The 13296-nt window shown below is 40.9% G+C and overlaps 1 protein-coding gene across 3 annotated transcripts in view; it reads right to left on the bottom strand.

Annotated features, from left to right (window-relative positions):
• CPNE4 (copine 4) overlaps window positions 1-13296 on the bottom strand; it is a 583236-nt gene that overhangs the window by 40466 nt on the left and 529474 nt on the right. For all 3 annotated transcript variants that reach the window (XM_060298612.1, XM_060298611.1, XM_030876424.2), the window contains one exon: window positions 3314-3412. In XM_060298612.1, coding sequence (XP_060154595.1) covers window positions 3314-3412 — 99 coding nt within the window. The remainder of the gene's footprint in view (window positions 1-3313; window positions 3413-13296) is intronic.

The raw sequence follows: 13296 nt of genomic DNA, 5'->3' as shown, positions 1-13296 counted from the left end.
TCTGAAAATGAAGCAATTTCTGAGGCAGATGTGAGTGGGTAGATTGATACAGCATTGGCGCCAATGACCCATTCCTCCCAGTGCACAATGACTCTGAGCTTAGTCAGGTGACTTGTTTTGACCGATGGGACATTAGCAAGTGATATGAGCAGAGGCTTGACAAGCCCCTGTGCACTGGGGCTTGCCCTCCTCTTGCTGCTGGGACATTTTCACCATGTATTAGCTTAAGCTGGTGTCCTGGAGGATGAAAGAGCACGTGGAGAAACATTTCAGCTACCTCAGATGTGTAGGCACAAGTGCAAGAGTGAGTCCCATTTGGAACAGAGAGAAGTTTCCCAGGGGAACTCAGCCCAGATTGCCGACCTCCTGTCCTGCCTATGGTAGTAGCCTCCTAACAGATCTCCCTGTCTCACTCTCTTGTCTCTCTCTGTAACTGATTATCTACACAGTAGCCAGAGTAATCTTTAAAAAAATTAATCTAATTCTCCAGTCTAGACCCCTTTGCAGCACTGCCCAATAGAACTTTCTACAATGATGGGAATATTCCATGTTTTGCACCGATCAATGTGGAAGACACTAGCCACACGAGCACTTGGAGTGTGTGTGTGTGTGTGTGTGTGTGTGTGTGTGTGTGTGAGAGAGAGAGAGAGAGAGAGAGAAAGATGGAGGAATTGAAATTTTAACTTAATTTAACTTAAACTTACTAAAATTGAAATTGAAATAGGTGTATGTAGCCAGTAGCTATTAAATTGGAGACTGTGGCTTCAGTGTGCTCTCAACACATTTATAGGAAAATTGAAACTCTTTTCTCTGAGCTATCAGAATCTGCTTTTCCTGGCCTTGGCCTCTGTTCTTGACCACATCGCATGCATGGCTCCCTCACCTTCTCTGATCCAGATACACTGGTCTCTTTCCAGATCCTTAATCACACCGAGCTCTTTCCTGACTCAGTACTTTGCAATGTTGTTCCCTTGGCCTGAAATACTGTTCCCTTGCTTGTTACATGGTTGGCTTCACTTCATCTTTAAGGGCCTTCAAGTTAAATGTCACCTTTTCAGTTGATCTCTTCTATGTTATACCTTTATAACTAAACTGGCTCAGTTTTTTATAGCATTTGGCACAATGTATAATTACATATTTTGTTTACTTGATTCATATTTATATTTTACTATGATGCACACTCATGTCACACCTAGAGCCTGACACTTAGCAGGTGCTCCTCAGTAAATATTAGTGGGGTCAATAAATAATAGAACAGTTCCCTGGGTGCAGACATGTCAGAATAGGGACTGAGTGGTTGCACCAAAACCTTTCTGGTGTCTCAGTGATACAGAAAAGTACAGTAGCATATCATCCATTTCCTCAGAGAGACTTCAAGATTCACTTCTGTTTGTTTGAAAGCATCAGACTTCAGCATGCTTCAATTGTGATGTATGCTATAATATCCTCCTAGGATTCTAAAGATGAAGTGTTTCCCATGTTTATTGGTTTGGCTATTTCTATTTGTAAAGCAGAACAAGGCAAAACTTCGTAAAACTCTTTAGAACTCTAGCGGGTGGTATTGATAACTGTCATTGATTTATTAGCTCAACAGAGCCTGGTCTTGTACATTCAAAGAAGCAACAACGTCTCTGGATAAATTCCTAGTTATTTGGGTAGTGACTTAATTTATAGTTTAGTGTTGGTTTTCACTGTACCCCTGAAACTGCAAGCCTGCTCGTGGGTGAAGGTCTCTGTGTGTCTGACAAGTTTCCTGCAATGCTGGGTATGTAACAGCGTGTTAAGCAGGTTGTGGGAGCTATGCAGAAAGCTGCCCTTGACTTTTCAGGCCAAAGGGAGGTATTCAACAAATGGTCTGATTCAGATTAAGCCTCTGATTCTAAAGAATGTTAGTTTATTTCCATCCAGTCTGGTTACATCTTGACTTACATCTGAAAGGAGAAACTTGAACAGTGAGTTGGGACAATCTTCCCCAAGCAGCACTTCTGAGCAGGCCAGGCACAGGGTCTTTAGGGGAAAAAGTCTTTCTCTGCTGTCACTCCTTTTTGTTCTGTGGGGACAGTGGCTCCCAGAGTAAGGATGGCAGGTAGCTTGGTTTGACTTCCTCCAGAAGCTAACGCCGAGGCAAGTATTTAAGTACAAGTAATTCATCTGGGAGGTAATACCAGGAAGGAACAATAAAAGAGTGGGGAATTGAAATAGGGAAGCAGCCAAAAAGGGGTACGTGATCCATTCAGGTAACCCTATGGGCAACCAGGGCTGCTTCCTGCTGGGGAGCTCTGGGCAGCTTCACAGAGCATGCCTCAGAGTTTTGCTGCCTGAAGGGCAAGAGAGCTGGGGTATTTATATTCCATCTCCCACTAGCAATTTATTGAGGGCTGCTCCCTGAAATGTGTACAACTCCCCCAACATGTCCAGCCTGCAGTAGGCATGGGCAGAGCAGGCTCCAGCAGCCACAGAAAGCCCTCAGGCAAAGAGATTCAGGTTCTGCAGCTGACACTGGGCAGGTGAATCCTGAACAGATCAGAGAAGAAGTTACATGGTCAGGGTCCAGACGACAGCAACTGACCAACAGATGTATATATGTATCCATCAGAGTATGGGTGTCTGAGAGATACAAAGAGGAGGTGTAGGCTTCTGTGTGATGCAATGAAATCCCTATGTGCCCCTGTGGTACGTGGTAGTGTTTGGGTTTATGTCTTGGTATCAAGAGTGTAAGAGTGAAATGGTGAGACTAAATGAAAATCTGGTGCCCAAAATAAAAATTTGGAGTAATCAAATAATTTGCCCAAAGCATTAAACGTGTAATTAATGCCATCAGGTCATGGAAATGTAGATCTAGAAAGAATACTGCAACATGATAATAACACCAGCACATATTTTGGAAGTTCCAGACACCCTGCCAAATGCGTATGATGATTTATCTCATTTAATCTTCACTGAATGCTACCGGGTAAGTACCATTATCACCTTCATTTATTTTAGGTGAGAAAGCTGAGGCGCACAGAGATTAAGTCACTTGTCCAAGGCTACACAGCCAAAGGAAATTAGAAACTTTCTCATCTGACTTCTCCATTTTGCCAGTGGAGAAACTGTACCACCTTGGAGCAGGGTCCTGTCCAAGGTCACAACCAATTGCTATGAGCTGGGTTGGCACTAGAACCCAGATTTCAGTTCCCACCATGCTCCCTCCTGGCCATGTTTAATCATGTATTAATGTCTCACCTCTAGCTGCTCGGTGTATAGCTGGGTGCTAAGGAGGCATTGCAAGAGGCGAGTCTGGGGGAAATGCCATGAGGGGCTTACCACGTACCTGTTTTCCTTCCATTACTCCTCTCATCTCCTTGAATGTTGAGGTGAATTCTCCAATGAAGTCATGTTTGCCATTGGAGTCCCAGTCCCATACTATGCACTGCAAGAGAAAATAAGTATTTTTTTTAACTTAAGAATTCATCCACAGCAGCTAAAGGCAATGCAAACTTTATGAGGAAGACCTGATGAAGGACAGTTGGTCTGGATCAAAAGTCTAGGATGACAGCATGTGGGAAGAGGTATCCCTTTGGTTTCCATTCGTTTTACTTAGCCTTTTTGTCATGACTTTCAAGCAGCCCTGTGATGCAGCAGTGACTAATAATTTGCCGATTTTTCAGGTAAGGCCAGTAAGACCAAAAGGAGATAAGTCACTTGCCAAAGGGACTATCCAGTGAATGAGAAACCTGGGATTTGAAGGCAGGTATCCTGACTCTAATTCCAGTGTTGTTTTTCCCACAGAAGAGAGCCTCTGTGGTTTATAGCTGGAATCAGGTGCCTGAGTCCATGCCTGTAGCTTCCACAGTGGCAGCTTATGTTTAATGATTTGATCATATGAATCACATTTTATTATTTTTTTTCTGAAGGCAAAAGAGCGATGCTAAGAAAAACAAGTCAGAGGGCAAAAAGTGAGAGCTTTAATTGTACCCACATGAAAAATAGGTGAAAAACAGTGAGAGGTGAGTTACACTGGTAAAAAGCAGGCGTCCATCACACCTAAGATGCAACCTTCCAACAAGAGGGCTCCATCTAACACCACTAAGGCTAACTTCTGGGCTTGCAAGTAACACTTTGCAGTGTGATGCAGATTAAATCAGTAGCCATCCCTCTGCTTGGTCACACATCTTTAGATGAAGAGGGAGTCCCCATTTTTTCTGGGGTGGAGGTTGGATTAGGGTTTCAAGCACTTCAGATATCGCTTCTACATCTTAAACCAGGGATCTGCAGCCAGGAACCCCAGAAGTCAGATAAGATCGAGGCAGCAAGGAGACATTTACTCAGAGGTTTTCCCTGGAATATTGGTGTTCAAGGGGCAGCCTAGTTCTTTCTTGGGATGAAGACCTCAGTGGCCAGTCCTGCCTGGAAAACCTGGTTTGTAAATCTATTTTCTGACCTGTGGGATACCACACAGACCTAAAATGAAATATGCCCCGAATGAAACATAATCTCCCCCAAACTTATTCCTACTCATTTATTTTCTGTCACAGTGGATTGTATCAACATCCACCCAGTGGGAAACATCACTCAGGATGTGCACTGTGAACATCACACTGTCAAAGACTTGTCTACTGATCTCAGTTACTCACAACAGGGTTTTTTCTCTCTATTTGCCAGCCCCTCCTTACTGACCCTGACACTCACACAGTCATTACCTGGAGCCAGAAGCAAAAGAAAGCTTGACTGGCCTGGGCACAGAAAGAGAAGGAAGTGTGTTTCTGGAACCTTGCCTCTCAGGCTCCTAACTGTGCGCAGTAGTGAACACAGCCCTGGGACATCTGAGTCTGACACTTACTCAGTCTTCTATCTTGGGGGGAAGCAGATAAAAAGGCAAAGGGGCCAAAAGAGTCTTTTCAACACTCCCTTGTGTTTTACTGTGTTTCTTTTAATCTCTCCGTTAGAATATAGGAAAAGCAAGAGGGAATGTACGTAGTACTTTGGTTTGTCACCAGATCTCAAGCAAAACCACCTATCTGCCTTCTCTTAGATTTCCTGTCATGCTTTGGTTAGTTACTGCCCTCCTTCCACCTGCCACCATAACACTCAGGACGTTTGCTCTCTCTGGGGCAGAATTCCCCTGGGCTGGATGATGAGTCAGGCCCAACAGGGTTCCAGGCCTGGCCTCCTGGGGGGCAGGCACCGCTGTTTACATGGGCCCTGCTTCTTCAATTGGTGGCATTCCTCATCATGCCAGTTGCAGAATCCTGTTTCGACCTTTCTCAGAAAGGTCCCAGAGGAAAGAAGACACAGTGAGGCAGAAAAATAAAACCACGGTCTTTCTCTCCCTGCCATGAAGCTGGCTTATGACAGCTCTGATACAGTTGACAGAGGAACATGTCATGGTGAAAAGTAAACAGATCAACTGCCCTGCAGAAAAGCTGAGACAGAGGCAGGTTCTTGGTGTGAATCAATAAGGAAACTTTGACAGATTGGTGACAGAGTGGCAGCTCAAAACTGTCTACAAGTCAGGAGGCCTTCCACATTCCCACAGCTCACAGTATAGTTTAGGTATATCATCTTAAAATGTCTGAGCTCGACAGATGGTCTTGTCAACTCCCTCATTTTACAGAGAAGGAAATTAATGGAAGAGAAAGGAAGCGACTCCTGCAAGTTCACCCAGTGCAGACGAAAGTCCAGGTTTCCTGCCTACCTAATTCCCCCCGCCAACCACAAAACAGCAAATTATAATAATTACAACATATATAGTGCTTACTATGTACCAGAAACTGTTCTGAACACTTTACATATGTAAATTCACTTAATACCCAGAATAATTTTTCATTATGCTCATTTTACAGATGAGGAAACTGAGACACAGAGAGGTGAAGTAAGTTTTCCAACACCACACAGTTAACAATAGGTAATCTTTGAACTAAAAGAAGTTAAACTTTGGAGCTTTTCCTAAATGATCATCTCTTATGAACCCAGGATATTTGTGTTTATGGTCTCTAATCCTGTATGATAACCCTGAAATGACAATATTATTATTGCCATTCACAGGTATCAGTCACAGGCTTAGAGAGGTCAAGTGACTTGACTAGACATCTAGAAAGTGACAAAAATGGATTTTATTTCTTTTTCTTGTCTAATTGCTCTGACTAGGACTTTCAGCACTATGTTGAAAAGAAGTGGCAAGAGAGGGCATTCTTTTCTTATTCCTAATCTTAGAGAAAAAGCTTTAACATTTTCACCATTGAGTAATATATTAGCTGTGGACTTGTCATGTATGGCCTTTATTATGTTGAGGTAATTCCTAGTTTGTTGAGCATTTTTATCATGAAAAAGTGTTGAATTTTGTCAACACAGAATTGCTAAAGCAATCTTGAGAAAAAGAACAAAGCTGAAGATATCACTTCAAAATATATTACAAAGCCACAGGAATTAAAACATCATGGTACTCCCATAAAGACAGATCTATAGGCCAATGGAACAGAATACATAGCCCAGAAATAACCATACATATATGGTCAATTGATATTTGACAAGGGTGCCAAGAATATACAATGGGGAAAAGGGAGTCTCTTCAACAAATGATGTTGGGAAAACTGAATATCCACACGCAAAAAAATGAAATTGGATCCCTACCTTACACCATACACAAAAATCAACTCAAAATGGATAGAAGACTTAAACATAAGACTTGAAACTGTAAAACAGTTAGAAAAAAAACACAGGGGAAAATATTCTTGACATTCATCTTGGCGATGATTTCTTGGATATGATACTAAAAGCACAAGCAACAAACGCAAAAATAGACAAGTGGGACTATATCAAACTCCTACAGGAGCTATAAAAATATGCTGCACAGCAGAGGAAACCATCAATAAAATGAAAAGGCATCCTACAGAATGGGAGAAAATATTTGCAAACTGTATATCTGATAAGGGATTAATTTCCAAAATGTATAAGGAACTCTTACAACTCAATAGCAAAAAAACCCCCAATAACCTGATTAAAAAATGGTCAAAGGACTTGAACAGATGTTTCTCCAAAAAAGATATACAAATGGCTAACAGGTATATGAAAAGATGCTCAACATCATTAATTATCAGGAAATGAAAAATCAAAATGACAATGAGATATCACCTCATATCTATTAGGATGACAATTATTAAAAAAACACAAAAGATAACAATTGTTGGCAAAGATATGGAGAAATTGGAGCCCTTGTAACTGTTGGTGGGAATATAAAACAGTGCAGCAGCTATGGAAAACAGTATAGTGGTTTCTCAAAAAATTAAAAATAGAACTACTATATGATCCAGCAATCTCATTTTTGGGTATACATCCAAAGAACTGAAGTCAGGATATCGAAGAGATATCTTCATTCCCATGTTAACTTCAGCAGCATTATTCACAATAGCCAAGATATGAAAATAACCCAAGTGTATGACTAAAGAAAATGTGGTATATACATACAATAGAATATTATTCAGCCTTAAAGAAGAAAATCTTGCCATTTGTGACTTGGATGGACATTATGCTAACTGAAATAAGCCAGTCACTGATGGACAACTAGTGCCTGATTCCACTTTTATGAGGCATCTATAACAGTCAAACTCATAGAGGCAGAGAATACAATAGAGGTTGCTGAGGGGTGGAGGCATTGGGGTCTTGTTGTTCAATGAGTGTAAGGTTTCAGTCACGCAAGATGAGTAAGTTCTAGAGACCTGCTGTACAACATTGTGCCTATAGTTTGTAATATGGTGTTGTGCACTTCAAAACCTGTTAATAGTGTAGATCTCATGTTATGTGTTTTTATCGCAAAACAAGTCAAAAGGACATAAGGAAATGTTGGAACGTGTGGGATCTGTTACCTTGATTCTGGTGATGGTTTCACAGGTTCAAACTCATATGCATATGAGTTTGCATATGTTTGCATATGTCCAAACTCATCAAATTATATGCATTAAATATGTACAGTTCTTTATGTATCAATTAAATAAAGCTGTTAAGAAATCTAAAAGTAAAGGAGATTTCCTTAATAATCTGGGTAGGTCTGACACAATCCATTGAAAGCCTTAAGAGCAGAATGAGGCTTCCCTGAAGAAGGAGAAATTTTGCCTTTGGGCCATAACTTAACTTCAGTTAGCCTGAGAGTTCCAGCCTGCCTTTCCTGAGGGTATGCTCTAGGGATTTCAGACTTGTCCAGCCAGCCCGCAAAACAGCATAAGCTAATTCCTTGCAATAAATCTCTTAATGTCTATCTTCCACTGGTTCTGTTTCTCCGGTTAACCCTGGCTGACGCACCTTCCCTAATCTTCTCCCTTGGCATTCATACCTTCATATTAAGAAGTGAGTTTTCAGTGACCATCGGTCTTCTCATACTGATATGCCAAAGTTTATTGAGCACTTACTTTGTCCCGGGCATTGTTCTAAGCCCTTGACATGCTCTGATAGTTAATCTTCACAGCAACCCCATCAGTGGGACACTATTATTGTTATCACCACGTTACAGATGAGGAAACTGAGACACAGAGAGGTGAATGATCTCCTGCTATTATGGAATATTTTAGGTTTTAAAGTACAATTGGCTTTAACATCAGAGTTCTCGGGATCTGAATGTGATCCAGGTCCTGGAAGGCCAGGGTGAGCTACCCAAACTGTGGTTATAAAATTCCATAACTGCGGCTCATCACTGCAGAATTCTCATGTTTAAAGGAAATCTATTCTTCCCTTGCCTTTTAAATTTTTATATATGTTTTAACACTGTAACCTGTCATTTGTCCAGGTGAAGTAGGGTTCACTGTCCACTTTCTCTTGGCTCCTTGGTTACACCACCCCCAAAGCTTCCATTGCAATCTGTTTACATCTGCTTTAACGTGTCTCCAGCTATGTGGTCACCACTGGTCTCTATCCAATACTTGCAGGAAACTTGAGTACTCAGCTTTCTATCAGGGTTGAGCACAGTTCTTGGGCACAAGTAAGAACTCAGATAAATCTGTGATGAGTTCATGAAAAAGGTCTTCTTCTTAAGTTGAGTGGATGGCAGTCCTCAGATTGGCCCTGTTTCCACACTGCAAAGGGAGGGTACTGCAATCAACTGGTTAATTTTTATTAAAGGAGATGATCAAACTCGGTAATATGTTTTGTTGGTGGTAGATATAGGCACAGGCAAAGGATTGTCTGCATGGGATTATGGACACGGTTTAATTGTTGTAGACACAGGGGCCAGGGCCTGGGAAGCAGCAGGCCGAGTTCTGTCCTTGCTCTGCAGATAGCACTGTGAGACCTTAGGGTGTCTTCTCAGTATCTCTGTGCTTCAGTTTCCTTCTCTATGAAATGGGTGTCTGGGGAATGGGAGCTGGAGTGAGTGCTCTCTGAGGTCCTTTCAGATCCAGAATTCCCTAGTTACATGGCATTGCATCTTTATTCCTTTTTCAACTTTATGTTCCAAAGTCTGAGATAATTATATTAAAGTCATAAAATTCTTAATTATTTATCAATACCTGATAATGTAACACTACTCCCTTTCTTTTTTTTAAATTAATTTTTATTGGAGCATAGTTGCTTTACAATGTGTTAGTTTCTACTGTACAGCAAAGTGAATCAGCTATACATATACATGTATCTCCTCTTTTTTTGGATTTCCTTCCCATTTAGGTCATCACAGAGCATTGAGTAGAGTTCCCTAAGTATACATAGGCTCTAATTAGTTATTTATTTTATACATAGTATCAATAATGTATATATGTCAATCCTAATATCCCAATTCATCCCACCCACCCCTCCCTCCTTGGTGTCCATACACTATGTCTGTGTCTCTATTTCTGCTTTGCCAATAAGATCACCTATACCATTTTTCTAGATTCCACATATATGTGTTAATATGTGATATTTGTTTTTCTCTTTCTGACTTATTTCACCCTGTATGACAGTCTCTATGTCCATCCACGTCTCTACAAATGACCCAATTTCATTCCTTTTTACAGCTGAGTAATATTCCATTGTGTATATGTACCATATCCTCTTTATCCATTCCTCTGTTGATGGACATTTAGGTTGCTTCTATGTCCTGGCTATTGTAAATAGTGCTGCAATGAACATTGGGATGCCTGTGTCTTTTTGAATTATGGTTCTCTCTGGGTATATGCCCAGTAGTGCAATTGTTGGGTCATATGGTAGTTGTATTTTTAGTTTTTTAAGTAACCTCCATACTGTTCTCCATAGTGGCTGTATCAATTTACATTCCCACCAACAGTGCAAGAGGGTTCCCTTTTCTCTACACCCTCTCCAGCGTTTATTGTTTGTAGATTTTTGAACGATGGCCATTTTGACTGGTGTGAGGTGATACCTCATTGTAGTTTTGATTTGCATTTCTCTAATAATTAATGATGTTGCATTTCTATTCACTACTCTCCCTGTTAAAGGAGATAATAATAGTGATTTGCATTTCTCTAACAATTAGTGATGTTGTTTAATTTTTTCATGTGTTTGTTGGCCATCTGTATGTCTTCTTTGGAGAAATGTCTATTTAGGCCTTCTACCCATTTTTTGATTGGGTTGTTTTTTTTTTTGATATGGAGCTGCATGAGCTGTTTGTATATTTTGGAGATTAATCCTTTGTCAGTTGCTTCATTTGCAAATATTTTCTCCCATTCTGAGCGTTGTCTTTTCTATGGTCACCTAATCTATGACAAAGGAGGCAAGACTATACAATGAAGAAAAGAGCCTCTTAAATAAGTGGTGCTGGGAAACCTGTTCAGCTACATGTAAAAGAATGAAATTAGAACACTCCCTAACACTATACACAAAAAATAAACTCAAAATGGATTAAAGACCTGAATGTTAGGCCAGACACTATAAAACTCTTAGAAGAAATATAGGCAGAACACTCTTTGACATAAAACGTGAGATCTTTTTTGACCCACCTCCTAGAGTAACAAAAATAAAAGCAAAAATAAACAAATGGGACATAATTAAGCTTAAAGGCTTTTTGCACAGCAAAGGAAACCATAAACAAGACAGACAATTTTTTCTTTCACTAGGTATATTTATATCCCTTGGACAACTGAAAGTCAGTTGTTCATCTTCTCATGGTGATTCTCACAAGAGCACCATGAGATGGCAGGTCCATTTTCACAGATGGTGATCCTAAAATTCAATAGGGCAACTGAAGGTGGCTTATTCCCAAGCACAGAGCTAGCAAGAGTTGAATTAGGCTGTGGACCTGGATTTATTTCTCTATACTCAGGACCCTTTTCATTATACCACATAGCTTCATAACATACTCATGCCATGTGCCTTTTCAATGGCAGGCCATTTTTCTTTTTCTTTTTTTTTAACTAACCAACTAAATCATGGATATCTGACCTCTCCCAGGGAAGAATATACTTATATACATCTTTAACGTTCTTTTTGATAATAAGCACTCTAAGATTATCCAGAATGATTAATCTAGGTGGGGCCTTACTGAGCTCATTTAAAGGTAGAATTTTAAATTGAAACCATCAAAATTAAATGCTAACAGAATAAGTAACATAGGAACCAAACTGTGTTCTAACATCACTTAGTCTAGACCAGTCTCCTAACTGCAGCTTTTGGGAAATCAGGCAATCTGATTTCTATCATTTTAAGGAGTTTTAGGCAAATACATAAAATTATATTTCAGGATAGCTATGATTAGGGATTTGGGACAATTTCATTCATAATTTAGTACTTGGAATGGCTTCTTTTTTGTTAAAATTTAATGACAACCCTTAACACAAAATTGGTTTAATGGTTTACACAGGACAGTAAACATCTAAAAAAGAGTATTAAATGTATATTTGCTTATCTGGTGGTTGTGACTTGAGCACAGGCAGACCTTGGTAGAGTGTGTCCATGGGAAGAGGGTCCACGCCCCTTTGATTATTTTCTCATCACTTGATTGCTTTTACTCACTGCAGGCTTGGCAATAACCTTCAGACATCACCGCAGCTAGTTGGATGGGAATTAAAAGTAGCTCCCCCATTTGTAACATGAACACTCTGATTTGGACCTCTGAGATTTGGCAGAGCAGGATGCCACAGGAAGTGAAGACAGAAATCTTCACAGTAGAGCAGGGACGAAGCTGGACCCTGAGAGAGGGGCATATGCAGCATCCAGATGGAGGGGAGAGTTTCTCAAATAAACAAAATGTAAGTACAGCTCCAGAAATGGTGGGCAGGGCTGGGGCCTCAGCCATGTGCATCTCTGGCAGTCATCTTTGCTGTGCTGGTGGGCAGGACTAGCAGACATCTGTCTGTATGAGAGCCTGAGTATCTTCTGGGGACTCAACCTAAGGTGAGGAGAGAGTGGGGCAACAAGATGGGCCCAAGAACAAAGAACCACATCTTAGAGGAGTGGGGCAAGGCTGAGTAGAGTCTGGTGACAAATGCTCAGAATTTTCCACAGGTCTAACCCCTATGGATTCATGTCTGAGTTCTGGGGAGGGAGCTGTAAGTAGAAGAGTAGCTTGAAAGAAAAGTTTTCACAAAATAGCAGGGTCTTATGTAGGTCAGGAGAACAGAGGGGTTAGATGCACTAAGAGGCCCAGATTTAAGCATCCTGAGGGCTCAGGATGCTTAAATCCTGAGGGCTCAGGATGCAGGGGAGGTGTTGCTCAGGGCTGAGGGCAGAAGGGGTGGGTGCTCTGTGCTCATCCTGGGGGTGTACCAGCTTCATCATCAGCACCCTATGTCCAGACTGGTAGGGCTCCTTCTAATCCTGAAACTCAGACCAGGTGCTCAGTGGGAGAAGCATCCCAAAGCACGAGTTCCCCTTGCAGACTTGGGTCAGCGCCATTTACCTCACTCTGCTCCTTACATCTTTTTTTTTTCTAAATGATGAGGACTTTTTATTGTAAAAGGCAAACTGAAGTTTATTGAACGTTTGTTCCTATATGCCTAACAATATATTTTTTTTCATTTAATCACCTTTGTTGAAGTATAAATCATATACACAATAAAATTTCATGATATTACCCACAAGCTTCTGGCTTGGGTGATGCAGTGTACCATTCACCTCGGTAGGAATCACAGGAAGAATAGGCTTGAGGCCCAAGGGATAGTTTAGTATTTGGTCATGTCAAATGTTGAATCCCACATTCTTGACCTCTAATAAACACCGTGAATCTCCCGACTCATGACAGGTAATCATTGTTTCTTCTAGAAAAATTCCTGTGTCTTTATTCCTAAATGAGCCATGCTGCTCGTGGTTTATTGATTGCTGTAATTTGATGCCTGGAGGCAAACTCCATTGGTCCCTGAGGAGGAAAAGGTGCTTGAAGACCGGAAAAGAACAGATGAC

This window comes from Globicephala melas, chromosome 4 (genome assembly GCF_963455315.2).
Source record: "Globicephala melas chromosome 4, mGloMel1.2, whole genome shotgun sequence".
NCBI lineage: Eukaryota > Metazoa > Chordata > Mammalia > Artiodactyla > Delphinidae > Globicephala > Globicephala melas.
The sequence above is the reverse complement of the archived record's forward strand: the minus strand, read 5'-3'. Positions and strand labels throughout refer to the sequence as shown.